Source organism: Microcebus murinus, chromosome 7, assembly GCF_040939455.1.
Source record: "Microcebus murinus isolate Inina chromosome 7, M.murinus_Inina_mat1.0, whole genome shotgun sequence".
Classification (NCBI taxonomy): Eukaryota; Metazoa; Chordata; class Mammalia; order Primates; family Cheirogaleidae; genus Microcebus; species Microcebus murinus.
Window position 1 is genome coordinate 62,280,913 of NC_134110.1, and position 21,026 is coordinate 62,301,938.

Genomic DNA, 21,026 nt, shown 5'->3' on the forward strand with positions numbered 1-21,026 from the left:
TAAGAGAATTAAAGAGGTACTAAAGGCAAGAAGTGGCCTCACGTTTGTGGGTCAGGATTGTTGATCTCTTTTGTGCAAATAGAAGGTATAGGAGTAGGGGTCGTAGTGATAGCTAGAGGTCATTATTGCTCCCATGCTAAGGCCTTAATTGTCTTAAAAGTGATTTTCTTTAACATTTTTTTTTCTTCTTTTCACTTTCTTCCAATAGTGTCTCAGTCGTGAACAAGGTATTAAATGGATCAAAAAACAAAGACTCCCAGCATTTCTGGAAAGTGATTGCTACTTTGAATACAGGTATTACAATCCCATCAATATACATATTTTTAAAATGCCTATTTTTTTCACTGAAACTCATTTTTTTGGGATATGTTAGTAAAATTATATATATATATCTTTTAATCCATTGGAGTTTGGATCCCATCTGCTATAGAATAAGACTGATAGGACCTTGGTGAAAATCATTTAACTTTTGTGAAGAGATTTTAGAGAAACAGCACCTACTAAATGGTCTTCAGTTATACTTTTCTGGTCATTATATTTTTTATTTTGTTTTATTTTTTAAAAACTTTTATTATTTTAATGTCAAAGGATTTAAGAAGTACAAATGGTTTTTTGTTTCATGGATGAATTGTATAGTGTTGAAGTCTGGGCTTGTAGTGTACCTTTCACCTGAATAGTGTACATTGTACCCAACAAGTGATGTTTTCATCCTTCACCTCCCTCCCACCCTCCCTTTTGTGTCTCCAATGTCCATTATGTCACTCTGTATAGTCATTATATTTTTAAAATTATTTATTGGTGATAATGGTACTTATGTTCAGGGTATTTAAAAATGAGTATTAGTATGACATGAAAAAGATAGGATTTCATAGTGCCAGATCAAGATTTTCCCTTATGTTCCCTGACTGTTAAAGTGTAAGTATCTAAAATTGGCCTTTGCTCAGAATAACCATTTTTAAGTTAAAGTAAATTAAAACAATAATTATTAACTAATTACTAGTGTTGTGAATAAGCCTAAGAGAATCATCCTGCCAGAGTTAGAAGGGGAGATTGGCTTGAATACGTATATACAATAAAATTTTAGTGTTTTCTTTTTCCTGAATTCTACCATATTTGAAACTTATTTCAAAACTGTATGATTTCTAAAATACAGGTTAGCCAAATTGGTCTCACAAGTACGATGGAGCAAGACAGGTATGAATATCACAGTAGGTACGAATTTTACTCCCTGGATCCTGAACAAACCACCCAGTCCACCACCCCCTGCCATTGAAGAAGATAATCTTCTAATTATGAAAAAGTTCTACATTTCTCTTGGCGAGGTAAAAGAATGAGGTTTGTTTTCATGACTTGGCACTCCAATGAAACTTCTCATTTTAGGGGCATGAATTTCATTTGTAACACTTGGAGAGGGAAAATGATTTCAAATACTTCTAAAACCGAGTTAGCAATAATTCTTGTGGATTTATGTTGACTCATTTGCTCTGCACATTTTCACCTGAAAGGTAATTAAAAATATTATCCTCATGTGTCTAAAGTAACAAAAGCAGGGAAGAACATGCTGTACCACCTGGGAATCAAGGGTAATTTGAATTATATCCATGGTTTCATTGTCCATTCCAAAATTTTTATTATTTGAATTCTGTTACTTTTGTACAAAAAGATGATAATTTGAGTCTTCTCCTTCCTGTTGTCTACATTATTTCTTAGTAGTAAACTGCATTACTGTATAACTGCTGTCAAATAAATTTTTCCTCCATGATTAGAAAAATGTAGGGTTGTAGGAGTGCATTTGAAAAGACATAACCTAGAATCAAATGTCTTTTTGGAGAGTCAGACTGTAGTGAAAACTGTTGTTTAATCTTTGGTCTAATTATCAAATATTATCTCTGGAAACACTTTTATACAAAATCAAGAATGGCAAATATGTAGGCCATGTGCTGTCACTCTCCTACTCTCCATCCATGACAGACATTGTTAATCAATTGTGGAAGTTTTTCTGCTGAGCTAGGACTTGGCCCGAAATTCTTTTCAACACAGTATTCTTGGCAGGCACTTCCAGTTGATCAGAGATGTCATACAAGAGGAATCTCCTCTTTGCCATTTGTGTTGGAATGGATGGACTTATCTTCTGTTACTTGAACTTTTTTTTTTCATGTGTGGCCCCTCTTAATTTTGTAGTATGGCATTTCTATCCACAATATTTGTCAAACATGTTTAAAATTATGCCAGTTTTATTATTTCTGCTGAAATATGCTTAGTGATATACTAAAGGGATGTTTTTCTTCTCTCTTATACTTTTTTTTTTTTTTTTCTGAGACAGAGTCTTGCTCTGTTGCCCGGGCTAGAGTGCTGTGGAGTCAGCTTAGCTCACAGCAACCTTAAACTCCTAGGCTCAAGCAATCCTTCTGCCTCAGCCTCCCGAGTAGCTGGGACTATAGGCATGTACCACCATGCCCCGCTGATTTTTTAAATATATTTTTAGTTATCCAGCTAATTTCTTTCTATGTTTAGTAGAGATGGGGGTCTCACTCTTGCTCAGGTTGGTCTCAAATTCCTAAGCTCAAACGATCAGAGTGCTAGAATTACAGGTGTGAGCCACCGTGCCTGGCCTCTTCTCTCTTATACTTATTTTTAAGTATTTTTTTTCCTAACTTAAATATTATAGAAATGTCAGGAATGTCATAAAAATAAAAATATGTATCAATAGTTGAGGCCAATAAACAAACAAATGAAAGAATCAATCCGGGGGAATATGTTTTGATTCCTTACATGCGATTTTAATCAAATATAAGGGAGTAAAAATCTAAGCTAGTTTACTTTTGCTATTTTCTGGGATGAAAGAACTATTTTTGTTCTCTTGAGTAATTCTTTAACTATGTCATTTTTCAATAGCCTTTGAGCTTTGAGGATTCAAAGTTCTTTGGGCCCTTAAATTATTTAAGCCATGATTATAGATGGGGACTAATCTTTATGATAATTGGTAATATTTGTTTGAGTCTTCAATTATACCATCTACAAACCAGTTAACCCATCTCTTAAAAGTATAAAGTGGAGTAATTAAATACTTTTATGTTTGACTGGTGACTTCTTTCTCCCCTGTCCTTTCTCATCCTTTTCATGCAGTCAAAATAGCAAGGACACTTGAATATTGGTCTCTCTCAATTCCTTGAGTGTTCTTTAATTATTTTGCCCTCCTGTCAGTGCATAGGCTATTGCTTGGAATAAAGTAGTCACTTAATAAATATATGTTGAATGAACATATAGTTAATAATAAATAACTTGGTTTTAGAGGAAAGAGGAAACAAAAGTGAATTAGTCTTTCCAAGCTTTTATGCACCCAGGAAATTTTACCTCTAAGAGGGGAAGTAACTATTCAGATGCCACCCCTCATTTCTACCTCTCACTATGGTCTCATTATGTGGCCTTACTTGCTCTGTTAATTCTGCATAATAGATAGGAAATAATATCTCTTCCATTTGGGTCTCTCTTCTGCGAGTGTTCCTTAAGCTAAGTGCCCACCAGCCAGCTGACTCAATTGGAGAAAGGAGAAAGGAAAAATGACAGCAATGCTGGACATTCCCTTCTCTGCTCCTGTTGAAAAACTTGGATTCTCTGGGGAAAACAGAAGAGGATATCACTGAAAGGGGTAGGCAGAGGAATTTTCCCAGGAAGTCTGGGATAGGAGCTTCTTAGGGATGGGGTCCAGAAGCTAAGGATCAGCTTGGGAATTAGGTTGGCTGGTTCAGGGATACACAAAGCAAAGGAAAAATGAAGGCTGCATCCAGAGGCAGATGGAGTCAGGAATCAGTTTACAGGAAGTATCTAATCCAAGCAAAGTTGTGAAAACTGAATCTGAGACAAAGGGGTGGCTGGACTTGGAAAGTTTTCCAGTAGTACTAAGAGTAGAGTCTCTGCCATAATGGGGGAGGAGTTGTTAAAAACAATGATCCAGGACAGACAGAAATGGAGACATGAAATAATTGGGTAAGTTATAAATGTGAGCGGCTAGCAAAAATGTATCAAAGAGGCCTAAGGCTGTCTGTTACTTTGAGTTCCTATGTAACAAACTGCAATCTAACTTAGTCTGCAAACAAACCAAACAAACCAAAGCCTAACTTATGAGTATGTTTTTTGCAATAAATAGTCAATCTCCAGCCAATCACAAGCAGCCACCTAATCATTCCGTGCCCAAAGAAGGCAAATGCCTCATCACACCGTGTGCAAATAGGGAAGAGGCCTACCTGTAGCCAATCAACTAAGTGATTTCTCTACTTTGTTTCCATGTTTTGTCTATAAAAGCTCACTGCTCACACAGCTGGATGGAGCTCTGTGAACCTTTTCTCATTTTTGAGTGCTGCCTGATTCATGAATAGTTCTTTGCTCAAATAAACTATGTTCAATTTATTGTAAAAAAAAATGTATCAAAGGATTGATGAGCCATGGTGACTGCCAAGTTGAAGTCAGATGGCATGAATTTGTAGTGAATCTAGGAAGCAGGGTTTTGTGCCCTTGGTCAGCAATAGCTTGAGAGTGAGAGTAGAGAATTTGTTGACTATTGAACTCATTATTTTCTTTTGGTTATTTACTATGAAAAGTATCTGGAGAGAAATTTCCTTCCCATGATTCTCTTATCTAATGAGTTTTTTCTGAGTACAATTTTCTTTTCTTTCATGGGATGATTCTTCCTTTACATATTGCACTACACAAATTGAATGTTATTATAATTATTTGTCCAGGTTTATGATTGGGAGAATACTACTAATCCTATATTAAACAAATATGCTCCTTTCTTCCTAGGCCTCTTATACTCAAACAAAAGATTGGTTTACATTAGCAAAACAAAGTCAGCAAACAGTACCAACCTTTTCATTACTCACTCCTGTACCACACAGAAAGATCGAGTCACCAGTTATTTCATCTGTTTCTGGTAAGCAGGAAAGAACAAGAATGACTTCAGAACTCCTCTTTAAGTTTTTGTTTATTTCTTCTAATCTTATAGTAGAGCACTTAGTGGTTGGGGAGAAAAAAATTATCCACATTCCCCTGCCCCCACTCTACTTACTACTGGTTTTTTGAAAGGCAACTTGGTATAATGAAGAGGATGGGTTTAGAACCCAACTCTGATACTTATTAGCTGTGTAACCTTTGATGAGTTATTCTACTTCTGGGAGTCTTGTTTTCTTATCTGAAAGATTAGAATAATGAAACATACTAAATGTATAGAAAATTCCTAGCCTAGTGCTTGGTACCTAATATGCAGTCAATAAATGTTTGTCTTATCATTATTTCCTATCACAGTTTACAAATTTTTGTTAAGTCTTTGCAATAAAGTTTATACAGCATTTCTCTGTCCTTGAGTTTTTCCTTCTGTTCTTAAGTTCAGGCTATTTTTCACGTTGTAAAGCAGATAAATTTCTACTCTGAGCTTTTGTGCATAATATAAACTCATAAAAATAGAATGAACTGGCCGGGCGCGGTGGCTCACGCCTGTAATCCTAGCACTCTGGGAGGCCAAGGCGGGTGGATTGCTCGAGGTCAGGAGTTTGAAACCAGCCTGAGCAAGAGCGAGACCCTGTCTCTACTATAAATAGAAATAAATTAATTGGCCAACTAATATATAGAGAAAAAATTAGCCGGGCATGGTGGCTCATGCCTGTAGTCCCAGCTACTCGGGAGGCGGAAGCAGTAGGATTGCTTGAGCCCAGGAGTTTGAGGTTGCTGTGAGCTAGGTTGACACCAAGGCACTCCTTCTAGCCTGGGCAACAAAGCGAGACTTTGTCTCAAAAAAAAAAAAAAAATAGATGAACTTTCGAGAAATTGGAGTCCTTACGATATTGCTAGAGAAAAAAAATCTAGGTGTGATTCAGGAAAGGACTCAGGAATTCACCAACAGTGCTTAACTGATCCCTTTGAAAGTATAAGCAACCTCTGGGGAAGATAAATCTGGATTCTCTAGAATGGAACTTAAGTCTAGGTAAAGAGGAAAAGAATCTTTGTAATTGAACATAGCTGGATTTATAGGTTTCTTGCTGTTTCCCCAAAATATTAAAGTAGAAAATTAAGTAAAGATAGTAAACAGGAAGAAGGATGGTGAGCAGAAATGCCTGCCTTGCCCTTTGCCACAGCCTCTCTTCAGTTGAGGGGGATTGAGTGTGTGCCCACTACCCTTTCACAGGTTTACAAAGTCTAATCTCTCAATATTTGGAGAATTTGGTATATTTACCTCCAATAAAAATTGTAATGAATGTTTCCAATTCATTGAGACTTGAAATCTGGTAACTGAGGAAATGGTCATTGACAGTGGGACACAGATTACAGCAGTCACTTGATCTGTGGCAATTCAAGGGGTAGATTTACCATGTGAAATAAAGCACTAACATGGTGTTTGAAAGAAAGAGAAAGAGGAGCTAAATACTATCTTTTTAGAAAAAAGTATAAAAATAATTCATTATAGGCCTTCATAAATACCTTATGCCATTTTGTAACTTTAATGAAAAGCTGTAAGTATGATAGAAATTGAATCTTTCTGATAAAACAGTGAATTTTTAAAAATTGCTGATATTGAGTCCAGTTCTGGTCTGTTCACCTATGATCTCATCATCTGCATGATAAAGGAAAATCTACTATAGATGATGAGAAACATTATGAAATATTAAAGCACATATAGTCATTTAATTCCTTAATAGATTTGGCCCTTATGTATTGACATTCTATATCAGTCTGAAATATCACATTTTAAAAGTATATAATAGTGTTTTTGTACTATCCCCTATGTTAGGAGTGTCAAATATGTAGTCTATCTGCTATCATTCTCCCTTTCTATGTCCAGGGAATACAGGATTGAGCCCTGTTGGCAATTTGCTTTTCTGGCTTCAGAATCCTTCTTAAGAGACTGGCCCATGCAGTCACTATCTGTGATAAACTCATTTGTCATCCTGGCTCTATAGCATCTATTTAATAATTTAAAAATTTTGTATTCATATCTAATCTAATAACCTTTTATGATTTAATACAGAGAGTTCTATCTTTAATGATGGAGTTCACCCCAGGACAAAAAAGGACCCAGCTAAATCTATGAAATTAATTTCTGAATTTGAAGAAGAAGAAGAAGGTTCTATATCTCTACAAGATACTCCTTCCCATGCTCTTCTGAGAATATACCTTCAAAAGCAAGATGATGAAAGCCAGAGATTGCATTTCTCAACATTTGAAGAATTTTTAAACTCTTATATATACTTCATTTTGATATCGGCAATTCAACAAATTACTGGAGAGTCATTTGAAGAAATCCAAGACTGTATAAACTTCAGCAGAATCAGACAGGTGTCATTTAGTAATCGTTTTGAACTCTCTGGCAGCAGATTTTTAAGACAGCCAATTGAAACCACAAAGGAAAAGTCAGAGGAAATATTAGAACAAGCAAGTTTAAGTTCGAACAGTGAGAGCTCTGGATCAGAGAATAGGGCTGACGGGTATATTTCTCATAAAACGTCTGACATTGGCAGTAGAAAGGAGTTTGAAAGATTTAAGAAATTTGTAAAAGGTACCTTAGGAGAGAAATATTGGGTGCTATGGATGGATATTGAGAGGTTAAAAGTTCTTAAGGACCCTGGAAGACTTCAAAGGTATTTCTATTTTTTATTTTTCAATAGTTTTAAAAACAAATTATAGAATATTAGTTTGGGTTATTTAAGCTCAGGCAGAAAGCCTCAAATAAACGTAAAATGTAATTTATACTCTTTCTAAATATAATAATAAATATTGATTTTATTAGTTTTCTGATTTCATAGTTTTCAGATAATAATGTATACCAATTATTTGGTTTGCATAATGTTTCTTCCCATAAATTCTAGAACTTCTTTCAGATTAATTCTATTTTAGTTTTAACAATAGTCCAATTGTACAGAATTTTTATAGAAAAAAATAAATTATAAGTTATACAACCACACTAACCTATAAGAGCTTATGCCAGTGTGAGAGCCTATTATTCCTAGCAGCCTGCTCAGTTAACAAATTCCATGGATATTTGGATGCGTCTGTCTGCTGGAGATCCTCTTGGAGGTCTGATGGGGCTCAGGTCTTCATTTGGTCAGCTCCATATGTTTTATTTATTTATTTATTTTTGAGACAGAGTCTTGCTCTGTTGCCCAGGCTAGAGTGGTGTCAGCCTAGCTCACAGCAACCTCAAACTCCTGGGCTCAAGCAATCCTCCTGCCTCCTGCCCAAGTGGCTCGACTACAAGCATGAGCCACCATGCCCAGCTAATTTTTTCTGTGTATTTTTAGTTGTCCAGCTAATTACTTTCTATTTTTAGTAGAGACAGGATCTCACTCTTGCTCAGTCTGGTCTTGAACTCCTGAGCTCAAACAGTCCACCTGCTTCTGCCTCCCAGGTGCTAGGATTACAGGCATGAGCCACTGTGCTTGGCCAGCTTCATATGTTTTAGATTACTATAAGTTAAGAACCTTAAGAGTACCCTGCTTTAGGAAAGTCCTTAACTCATCTGCATTCTCATGATCTGCACTGAAGCAGGTCAACTATAGTAGATTGCAGTTCCCATTTAAAGGTTTGACTGAGTGTATGCTAGTGACTGGGTTATTTCGGTTATTTTAATGACATTCAGATCATAGAGCTCATTTTTCTACAAGTTATAAAAGCAGGGGTCACCAAATGGTTGATTATGTAGCATGATCTGATTGATCATGGGATGGAAGGTCCCATCACCACCTAACACTTTTCAAAACATATCAGAGAAGTTATAGCTCAGTAACATACATAAGTTTTTCGAGATCAACACTGTAGTAGTTCCCATTGTTGCTGTAATAAATTACGACAAATGTAATAGCTTAAAGTAACTAAGTTTTATTTATTCTTTTATAGTTCTGGAGGTCAGAAGGGTCTAGGGAGGAATCTGTTTCTTGCCTTTTCCACCTTATGAAGGCCACACACCATCCTTGGCTCATGGCCCCTTCCTCCATCTGTAAAGCCAGTAGGATGGCATCTTCTCATCTTTCTGACCTCTCTTCTGTCCTCACATCTTTTCTGTATGACTCTGACCCTCTGCTGTCTTCTTAGAAGGACCCTTCTGATTACATTGGTACCACCAGATAATCCAGGATGATCTCCTTTAAAGGCTTCAACTGAATCGCGTCTGCAGAGTCCCTTTTAATATGTAAGGTGACATATTCACAAGTTCTGGAGATTAGAATGTGGACAGCTTTGTGAGGCCATTATTCAGGCCATCACAAATACTCTTACCATACTCGTAACTGTGAGAAATATTATCTCCACAGAAATGCTTGGTACTCCCTGACACTCAGTATTAGTTGTTTGTTTTACTCATTACTTGTCTGAAACATTTTAGAGGTGAAAACATTTTGGTAGTTGAATATTCTGTGTGTGTAGATATGTGGATATGTGTTTTCTTTCAGACATCTTGAGAAGATGAAAAGATGCTATCTAGCGAGCAGTGGAGAGTACTACCTTTCTGCAGAAATCTTAACAAAATTTAAACTGTTAGATGGATCTCAGTGGACTGAAGAGCATTTAAAAAATATTCAGACTGAAGTTGTAAAACCTTTACTTCTTTATTGGTAAGAAAAAGAGTATGAATCAATGTTATTTACTTTTACTTTTCTTAATATTATCATAACTGATAATATTATAAGTTATTTTTTTTGTCTTATGGATATATAACTTATGAAAATCTAAAATGACAAGCTCATTTTATCTTTAGCTTTCCTTAAGGTACTCATCTTTTAGATAATCTGGATGTTTGGCTTACTGTAAATCCATAATAATACCAGGCAGTACTTAAGTTCCATTTTAACTTTGACCTTTTTATGATATGTATCCCACAAAATTGGTGAGTATGTGTATGTGTTTATACACATAGCTAGAGTTACAGATTTATCATCTCGATAAATATTTTTTGAGCACCTGCTCTAGGCCAGGTGCTGTGCTAAGGATACAAGGGTGAAACATGGCCAAGTCTAGTGTCATGGTATAATGGGAAAAACATATTGTGAATATTTTAGTATATAATGAAGGAAAGTGTGGTAAATGCACAAGATCACAGAGAAGAGGTCATATTTCACCTGGAACTCTGGGGACTTGATGCAAGGAAAAGAGAACAGGCATAGTGGAAGAAATGTGTGACATTTGAAGATCAGTGAGTTGTCCATTGTGACTGTGATGGATCTGATTGTGTCACTTCTCTGCTTTAAATCTCTCACTGTTTACCCCAGAGCATTCATTGTAAAGCTCAGATTCCTTAAATTGGCAAATAAGGTGATCACGATTTATTCCTTGCCCACTTCTCTGGCATCATCTTCCATCTAGGTATTCCAGATTACTTATATGCTTTGCACTTTTCTATATGTAGAGAGAGTGCTGTTCTCCTCTTTCTTTCTTTAAAGCATTTTATTCTTAAATATTTAAGACACACTTTCTGTGTGTATACCTTTCTGGTATAAATTATACTATAGTGAGTACCTATGTACACACCCACCCAATTTAATAAAACATTAAGTTTAATAAAACATTACCAAATACAGTAATGTTTTCTTTTTTAGTTGAACTTTTTGTTTTGAGATAATTGTAGGTTTATATGCAGTTGTAAGAAATAATACAAAGAGATACTATGATATGATGAAATAAAAGGAAAAAAAAAAAGAGATACTGTGTACCTTTCATACAATTTCCCCCAGTGGTAACATCTTGCATAGCTGTAACTATAGTACAATACCACATCAAGGAAATCAACATTGATACAATTTACTGATCTTTTCATATTTCACTAGTTTAACATACACTCATTTGTGTGTGCGTGTATATTTAGTTCTCTGTCATTTTGCAACTTTATAATTCAGGCATTTACCACCACAGTCAAGATACAGAGAAGTTATATTACCACAAGTGTCCCTTGTACTGCCCTTTTATAACCACACCCACCTCCCTCTTTCCCACCTTGGCCCCTCCATCCCTAACTACTAGAAACTGCTAATGAATGAAATTATAAAATATGTAATCTTTTGGCATTAGCTTTTTAAAATTCAGCATAATTTCCTTGAGATCCATCCAGGCTGTTGTGTGTATCAGTAGCTTGTTCCTTTTTATTGCTATGTAGAATTCCATTGTATGGATGTGCTATATTCAGTCACCCATTGAACGACATTAAGGTTTTTGTCTATTATCATTGGATACACACACAGATACACACACATGTGTTGGATATAAGTCCTTGATGGTTATGTGGCAAATATCTTCTACTTGCTAGAGCTTGAGAATTAAGATGTGTATAATCAGTATACATGAGAAATTGTATAATAGAAGCATCAAAAATAATATAATACTAGTTTAGGATTCACTATGTTATATTCCATAATATTTGATGAATTCATGTAGTGACTAATCAAATATTAATGCTATCTGAATGAAATAAGGGTATAAAATTAAAATGGTAAGATCATCAGGGACTTATGGAGTCATATAAATATACTCAAATGATATAAATTGGAAAATTGAGGCACCTAGATTTCCTGGCCATCACACATTATTTAATTTGATAGGGATCCTTTTTTTTTTTGTTTCCTTAAGAGATGAGACCTCGCTATGTTGCCCAGGCTGGTGTCAAACTGCTGGCCTCAAGAGATCCTTCTGTGTCAGTCTCCCAAAATGCTGGGATTATAGGAATGAGCCACCGTGCCTGGCTGATAAGAGTCTTGTAGATATGCCCACTTACTAATTAACATGCAAATAAGTAATTTTGAATATTTCCAAGTATGCAAGTAAACCTTCTGAAATACAGTATAGAATGACCATGGAGATCTATACAGAATGCTTTCTGGTCCTAAACTATTTATGGACTTTGGGTTCTCTTCTACTTACATCTGTGTTCACATCAGGAAAGATATCTATTTTCTTCCTTACTTAAAGGGAAGAAATTTTCTACCAAACCCTGGAATATGGAATAGGAATTAGTCTTTGGGGTGTGGCATCAGGGAGAAAAACCTGATCCAAGAAGCAATTAGCGGCAGGCCTTGACATCTGGAGTTAACCCTATATCCAATAAAGAGTTAGTCCACATACTGAATACCAGGATATCGATCCAATTAAGTGTGGCCTTGATATTGTGCCAGACATTCTTTTTTCCTAGTTTCTGGCTGTAGTAATGGTCTTTCACTTATATAAATTATTGTAAAATTCTTACCTTCAAATTTAAAGGCTTAAAAATAAATAATATGAATTAACCTACTTTACTAGCATACTTAAGCCCTATAAAAACATTTACATGTTAATTTCATTCTACCAATTTTTATTTGGTACTATAGATAAATACTAAACTGCCTTAAAATTATCAGAAGTAAACTTGATGTTTATTTTACTAGAAACATGAGTTACTTTTAAAATTCCTTCATTGATAGATATACAGGTTTTTCTTATCGAGCCTAATAATAATTTGAACATAATACTACTTAGGATTTTACCCTAATGTATACTGCCTTTTTATATAAGTGAATTGGATTGCAGGAAGTTAACATATCATAGAAAAATATTTTTGAGACTAGGCAGCAGAAAAAGAAGTAGACATTAAAAAGGGGTATAGTGGCTGGGTGTGGTGGCTCACGCCTATAATCCTAGCACTCTGGGAGGCTGAGGTGGGAGGATTGCTTGAGCTTAGGAGTTCGAGACAAGCCTGAGCAAGAATGAGACCCTGTCTCTACTAAAACTAGAAAAATTAACTGGGTTTCATGGTATGCGCCTATAGTCTGAGTTACTGGGAAGGCTGAGGCAAGAGGATCACTGGAGCCCAGGAGGTTGAGGTTGCAGTGAGCTATGATGACCCCACTGCACTCTACTCAGGGTGACAGAGCAAGGCTATTGTCTCACAAAAAATGAGGAGGGAGTAATAGCAAAATGGATAATTGTAAGCACAGCTATTATATATTTTATAGGCTTTTGATTTTTGAGGCTTATTGTCTGGTTCAGTCTTAAATTTATTTTTCCAATAAACAGGGCACCAAGATTCTGTGTTACTCATTCAGCCTCAGCAAAACAAGTTAGTAATGAACTGAAATTCTGGCACCTCCGTCAAGAGAAACCAAGGAAGGATATTGACCCTTTTCCACAAATGGCAACCCTCTTGCCACTAAGACCTAAATCTTGCATTCCACAGATATCTGAGGTCCAGGTAGGGTATACATTGATGCTTTGATCTCTGTTAAGTTTATAGTAAAATATCTATGCTTGAGTGTTTGGACACTGAATCATCATAAGCTTTTTTGTTGCTATTGTTGTTGTTTCTAGTGTACCTGCTGCAACAATTAGGAAATAAGAAAACCTACAGTCTATTCTTAGGCATTTTTCAAAAGAAGATATACATATGTTTGGCTAGCAAACATATGAAAAAATGCCTACCATCACTAATCATCAGAGAAATGCAAATTAAAACCACAGTGAGATTCCATCTTACTCCAATTAGAATAGCCATTATTAAATAGTCAAAAAACCACTTATATTGGCATGGGTGTAGTGAAAAGGGAACGCTATAAGCTGTTGGTGGGAATGTAAATTAGTACAACCTATATGGAGATATCAATATGGAGATTTCTCAAAGATCTAAAAGTAGATCTACCATTTGATTCTGCAATCCCACTACTAGGTATCTACTCAAAGGATAAAGAAAGAAATATAAAGAAATCATTAAATATAAAGAAATCATTATATCAAAAAGATACCTGCACTTGTATGTATGTTTATTGCAGCACAGTTTACCATTGCAAAGATATGGAATCAACCTAATGTTCATCAGCTGATGAGTGGATAAAGAAAATGTAGTGTGTGTGTGTATATGCACACATACTATGGTGTACTACACAGCCATAAGAAAGAATGAAATATCTTTTGCAGCAAATGGATCAAACTGGAGGCTGTTATCCTAAGTGAAGTGAAGTAACTCAGGAACAGAAAAATAGTTGCCACATGTTCTCACTTATAAGTGGGAGCTAAACTATGGTTATGCAAGGATATACATAATGGTATAATGGCTGTTGGAGACTCAAATGGGGGGAGGCTGAGAGGAAGTGAGGGGTCCCAAATTACCTGTGGGATATAATGTACACTATTTGGGTGATGAGTACACTAAAAGCCCAAACTTCACCACTATATATATACATGTAATGTATATATACATGTAATGAAATTCAACTTGTACCCACTAAATCTATTAACATTAAAAAAAAACAAACCTACAGTCAGTCAATTCTCTACCAAGCAGCCACAGTGATCCTTTAAAAATACACGGTCAGGCCGGGCGCGGTGGCTCACGCCTGTAATCCTAGCACTTTGGGAGGCCGAGGCGGGCGGATTGCTCAAGGTCAGGAGTTCGAAACCAGCCTGAGCGAGACCCCGTCTCTACCAAAAATAGAAATAAATTAATTGACCAACTAAAAATATATATACAAAAATTAGCCGGGCATGGTGGCGCATGCCTGTAGTCCCAGCTACTCGGGAGGCTGAGGCAGTAGGATCGCTGAGCCCCGGAGATTGAGGTTGCTGTGAGCCAGGCTGAAGCCACGGCACTCACTCTAGCCTGGGCAACAAAGTGAGACTCTGTCTCAAAAAAAAAAAAAAAAAAAAATACACGGTCATATCACTCATCTGCTCACAATTCTCCTGTGGCCTCTGCTCTAACTCAGAATAAAATCCCAAGTCATCACACAGCTTGGGAAAGCCCCTGCTTACCTCCTGATCTCGTGTCCCACCATTGTCTAACTTACTCCACTCTATCCACTCTGGTCTCTTTGCTCTTTGAAGACACCACGCATAATGCCCAGGGTTTTGTGCTTCCTGTTTGCCTTGGTTGGAGCACTCTTCTCTAGATGTCTACATGACTTGCCCCTCCATTTCCTTTAGGTGGTTCAGTAGTGTTAAGCATATTCACAATTTTCACTTTCTACGTTCTAAGCTAGAAAAGAAAAAAAAAAAAAAGAGTATATTCACAATTTTGTGAAACAGATCTCCAGAACTTTTTCATGTTGCAAATCTGACTCTATACCTGTTAAAAAATAACTCCCCTTTTCTCTCCCCCCTCCCCAATGATAATCTCCATTGTAGTTTCTCTTACTTTGATGACTTTGTATGGTATACTGAAGCTCAGCCTCCTGTGGTAACTCGTATTTTTTGAGTGGTATTTAATTCATGCTGTGTCCAAATTACTAAAACAGATTTGAGCCCTGATACCTGGGAAGTTATATGTAGAATACACTTAAGTTATTCATTTTGTTTATAGAATTCTTAAAAATTCTTAGTAGTTATTGCCTACATGGAGTATGTATAAGATTTTATTGTTTGTTCTGGATAATAAAACATCATAAATATATTCCTTGCTTTCCAGCAACATATATTATATTCTAATGGAGGCTGACATATTAGAAAAGTTTTTTATGTTTGTTTTTCAAATTACAAAAATAATAAAATTACTGTAAATTTAAAAACTGGAGAAAGAGACAAATCACTTCTAATCTTACCTACTATTAGACAACTACTAACTTATTTTCTCTTAGGTTTCTTGTGAATTTTTTGTTTTCATGCACTTATGTAAGGGAGAATTTTTCCACTGCCTTCCTAATAGTGCATAACTGCAAACTAGCAAAAGCAACTGTAGAGTGACCTTTGACTAGATTTCAATCTTGTGCATAACTGCAAAATAACATGACTAAGTGACTATAGAGTAATACGTGACTAGACCACAGGCTTGTGCAGAATTTGTAACTATTTGCTTCTGTAACATATAAAAGCCACCAGGCTTTGACCCCATTTTGCTCAGAATTTGGAGACGAGACCCCTCTCAGCCCGCTGGTGTAATAAAAGCCTGTTTTGCAGTACTCTCGTGTAGCTTTTGGTTTGTTTCCCAGTCTTGCTTGCTGTAACACTTATACTTTTGTATTATGATTATATCTTTTATCATAAATATTTTTCCATGTGTCATCATTTTTATAACCACTATTTTTAGTATTATTGTATAATGTTACATTTGTGTATATCCCATACTCAGGTAATTGTTTCTTTCTCCTCCATTTGGACATTTAGTTGTTTATAGTTTTCTTGATTCATGCATATAGATCTCATACTCTGGATTTAAATTGTTAACTTTTACCATAAAGAACTTTTAAGAATGGCCCCATGGGGGTAAAAAAAAGAATGGGGGCCGGGCGCGGTGGCTCACGCCTGTAATCCTAGCTCTTGGGAGGCCGAGGCGGGCGGATTGCTCAAGGTCAGGAGTTCAAAGCCAGCCTGAGCAAGAGCGAGACCCCGTCTCTACTATAAATAGAAAGAAATTAATTGGCCAACTGATATATATATAAAAAAAATTAGCCGGGCATGGTGGCGCATGCCTGTAGTCCCAGCTACTCAGGAGGCTGAGGCAGAAGGATCACTCGAGCCCAGGAGTTTGAGGTTGCTGTGAGCTAGGCTGACGCCACGGCACTCACTCTAGCCTGGGCAACAAAGCGAGACTCTGTCTCAAAAAAAAAAAAAAAAAAAAAAAAGAATGGGAAAAAATAACCATGAAAATAAAATGTCCCAAAATGGAAGGCAATAGTGCTGATAAGATACAGATCCACCCCTTCTAGTGGACAGTGGGTATCTTTGTTTCATTTCCCTGCTTCGTGACCCCCCTCACACACACACACATACTAGGTCTAATACCTATTCAGTTTCAGAATAAAGAACAGTTTTTGCAAAGTTCTTACTCCAAGAAAGAGTCTTCTTTCACATCAGTGGTAGTGTGGATATACAAGCCTTTAGCTCTTTTCTTATAGTCTAAATTTCTGTTGGATGTCACTTTGCTGGTTGCATAAACATGGGAGTTAGAGAAGTAGGAAATTTCTATTCTAGTGGGAAGCATGGCAGGAGGTAGAGGGAGGGAAAAAGTCATCTACTGAGCCGAACGAATTTGAGGTATGTGTGCAGAGCTATATATTTTATTCTCTCTCTCTCTCTTTTTCCCTTTTGCTCATTTTTCATTTTGTTCATATCTTAACTACCTTTTAGAAAGAGGAATTCAGCTTTTTACAGCCTCCTAAATCTCCCAAGAAAACACCTAGAGTAAAAACGGCAACTCAAAAAACTGGGAGGAGTGAGTCTTTGCATCCAATTTCTTCTAAGAATGATGTGATTGAGAGAGGGTAGGTGCACCTTTTTGTGTATCAGTTGCTTTTCTGCAATGGTAAGATTTTAAATAATTTAAAAACTAAATAGAAATTGAAGACTAATATATTGATTTTTTACATGGGTTCTTATATTTCAGTATTATATATTAGAAGCTTATACTGTCCATGCATACTTTAAATTAGGAATAAAATGCCAGGTATTAGTAATTTTGAAGAGATAGTGCCTCTGGTTTCCAGCCTGTCATGAGCTGTACAATCAATAATTTTTTGAGAAGATTGTCCTCTAATTCTTATTTGGCTCAATTCAATAATTCAGTATTTTTCAACTATAAGAACTCGTAAGACTGTCAAGAATATTATCTTGTTTAATATAGTATATTATTTTATTCATTTAGATTTATCCATATATTTACCCTTTTCATTGTTCTTTATTTCCAATGGGATTATTTTCCTTTAGCCTTAAGAAAACTCTTTGGTATTAACTTTGAATTATTTTATTATATGAATGAATAATTTTTATTTAATAATTTATTACTTCACTTTCATTTTTTTATTGAGATAAAATTCACTTGACATAAAATTCACCATTTTAATCATACTCAGGTGTATAATCAATGAATTTTAGTATATTCCCAAAATTGTAGAACCATCACTACTATATAATTCCAGAATTTTCATTATACCCCAAATAAGCCCCATACCTATTAGCAGTCACTCTGTATTCCTCCTCCCTCAGCCCCTGGCCGTTATTCTTCTATACCTATGGATTTGCCTATTCTGGACATTTAATATAAATGGAATATATACATACATATATGTGGCCTTTTGTGTGTGTCTTATTTACCATAATCTCTTCAAGATTCATTATTGTGGTCACTTTCACTCTTAAATATTTTTTGTTGGGTATAAAATTATGGATTGGTAGTTTTCTTTTATTGTGTTGAAGATATTTTGTTTTCTAGCTATTAGTGTTTCTTCTGAGATACTAGTTGTCAGGCTAATTGTTGGTCCTTTGAAGATAATATATCTTTTTCTCCTTTAAGATTAAAGGGTATGAAATGAAATGAAACAAAGATATCCTGCTTTAGGAGTATCTTTGTTTTTTTTTTTTTTTTTTTTTCTTTCAGTTTTACTCTGATGTGTTTTGGTATAGGTTTCATTATATGTAGCCAACCTGGAGTTATTAGATCTGTGGCTTTGATGTCTTTCATCAGTTTTAGAAAATTCTCAGCTGTTACCTCTTCTAATGCTTTTCTTTTTCTTTTTTTTTTTTGTGACCTCATTTGGAAATTTTTTTTTTTTTTTTTTGGCTTCTAATGCTTTTCTAACCCACTTTTCTCTCCTCTTATTTTGGAATTCCAATTACATGTAAGTAAGACTGTCACAATTTATCCTCTAATATCCTGTCTTCTGTATTTCATCCTATCATCTCATCATGCTTTATTCTAGCTAATTTTGTTATTGTCCAGTTCACTGTTTCTCTGTTTAACTATATCTAATCTGGCCTTAATTATATCTATTGAGTTTCTAACATTAGTTATTGTATTTTTTATTTCTATAATTTCTCGTTGGTTCCTTTCTAGATATGTCATGTTTTAGAGGTTCCAGTTGTCTGCTGGAAATTGGCTTTTATAAAAATCCATCTCCCTTATCATATTTTACCAGTTTTATATGCACTTGTGTGTGTATGTTTAGTTTTATATAATTTGATCACAGGTGTACTTTCATGTGACTATTACCACAATTGATATACCAAATGGTTTCATCACAAGGATCTCTTGTGCCACTGTTTTATAGCCATAGCTATTTTCCTCCCTTCACATCCTAGCCACTGGCAACTACTAATCTGTTCTCCTTCTCTATTTTTTTTTTTTTTTGTATTTTGTGTAGAGATGGGGCTCTCACTCTTGCTCAGTCTGATCTCAAACTCTTGGCCTCATGCTATCCTCCCACCTCAGCCTTCCAAAGTGCTAGGATTACAGATGTGAGCCACCATGCCTGTCCTCTATCTCTATAATTTTGTCATTTCAAGAGTGTTATATAAATGGAATCATGAAGTGTGCAACCTTTTGAGATTGGCTTTTTTTTTTTCTCGGCATAATTCCCTTGACATTTATCCAAGTTGTTGCATGTATCCAGTTTGTTCCTTTTATTGCTGAGTAGTATTAGATAGATTATTCCCTTTTAAAAATTGGATTTAAAATTTTGAAATGAGTGAGAATAAAAATTAAAGTAACTGGATTTAGGGGAGAGCATTTTTGTTAAAGTTATTCCTAAGTATTTTGTTCTTTTTGAAGCTATTGTGAATGGAAATGTTTTGTTAATTTCATTGTTGGACTGTTCATTGCTAGTGTATAGAAATTCAATTTTTAAAATATTTATTTTGTTCCATGTGACCTTACTGAACTTATTTCTTAGTTCTAGTTGTTTTTAAATAGAGTTCTAAGGATTTTCTATATACAAGAGCATATCATCTAAGAACAAAGACAGTTTTGAATTCTTTCTTCTTGATCATGTCTTTTACTTCCTATTCCTTCTTAATTACCTCAGCACCTCCAGTACAATGCTGAATAGAAGTGGTAAAAGCAAACATCCTTGTTTTGTTCCCAGTTTTAGGGTGAATTCAACCTTTTGCCATTAAGTATGATATTAGCTATTTTTCATAAATTCTATATTATGTTAAGGAAGCTCTTCATTGAAGTTTTTAAATCATGAATGTGTGTTGGATTTCATCAGATAATTTTTCTGCATCTATTAAAATGATCATGTGTGTTTTGTTTATTGATATGGTGTATTGCATCGATTTTTAGATGTTAAACCAACTTTATATTTCTGAGACAAGCCCCACTGGTTCATGGTATATAATCCTTTTAATACTTTTCTGGATTCAGTTTGCTAGTATTTTGTTGAGGATATCCATTTCTATATGTATAAGGGATATTGGTATGTGTGTTGTTTCTTTTTTAAGATATTTTTGGCTTTAGTATTATAGGGCAATACTGCTTCATAGAATGCATTGGAAAGTATCACATCCTTTTGTAACTTTGGAAGAATTTGGGAAGAACTGATGTTGGTTCTTCTTTAAGTATTTGATTGCATTTATCAGTGAAGCCTTTTGGACCTAGGCTTTTCTTTGTGGAAAGATTTAGTTTAGTTATTCTCTTTCTAATATCTTAAGAGTGAAGGTTAGGTTATTGATTTGGGATCTTTTTCTTTGCTAATATAGGCCTTTACAGCTATAAAATTGTCCCTCTAAGCAATGCTTTAGCTGTGTCCCATATATTTTGGCACATTCTGTTTTTGTTTTCATCAGAAAGGGTATTGTAAAGGTTAAGGAGACTTGAATCTATTGAAATGTGTAGAGTATAATCCAGTGGAAATGGAAAAGTTGAAGATATATGAGAAAGAAAGAAGGTCTCCATTTTCAAAAGAGAATAGAGAGAAAGGTTCAAGAACCAAGGTATTGAGATTAACCATGGACAGGTGGGGCACCTGTTCCTGAGACAAGATGGAAAGAAGGATGGGTACAGGTGGATGTGTTTATTGATCACTTAAGAATGCTTTCAGCTGCAAATAACAAAAAGTCTGACTAACAATGGCTTAGATGAATTGAGCTTATTTTTCTCACATAACAAGAAATTTGAAAATAGGCAGCTGCCAATACTGGTTCAATGGATCAGAAGTATTAGGCCCGGAGTCTTTGTATTGCTCTTGGCCATTCTCTCCTGGTCAGTGGTGTTGCAGCTCCTGACATCAGGCTTTTAAGTCAGAAAGAAGGGAGTAGGGTGATTTTCATTAACCCCCTCCCTTTTGTCAGGAAAACAAGCTGTCTTAGAAATTCCCCAGCAG

The 21,026-nt window shown here is 35.5% G+C and overlaps 1 protein-coding gene across 1 annotated transcript in view; it reads left to right on the forward strand.

Moving 5' to 3' along the window:
* Positions 1 to 21,026, forward strand: part of RGS22 (regulator of G protein signaling 22) — a 113,686-nt gene that overhangs the window by 32,782 nt on the left and 59,878 nt on the right. Inside the window, exons 5-11 of the mRNA XM_012762019.3 lie at positions 209 to 294; positions 1,154 to 1,322; positions 4,801 to 4,930; positions 7,019 to 7,628; positions 9,435 to 9,596; positions 13,021 to 13,195; positions 17,059 to 17,192. Of these exons, the coding sequence (XP_012617473.2) occupies positions 209 to 294; positions 1,154 to 1,322; positions 4,801 to 4,930; positions 7,019 to 7,628; positions 9,435 to 9,596; positions 13,021 to 13,195; positions 17,059 to 17,192 (1,466 nt within the window). The remainder of the gene's footprint in view (positions 1 to 208; positions 295 to 1,153; positions 1,323 to 4,800; positions 4,931 to 7,018; positions 7,629 to 9,434; positions 9,597 to 13,020; positions 13,196 to 17,058; positions 17,193 to 21,026) is intronic.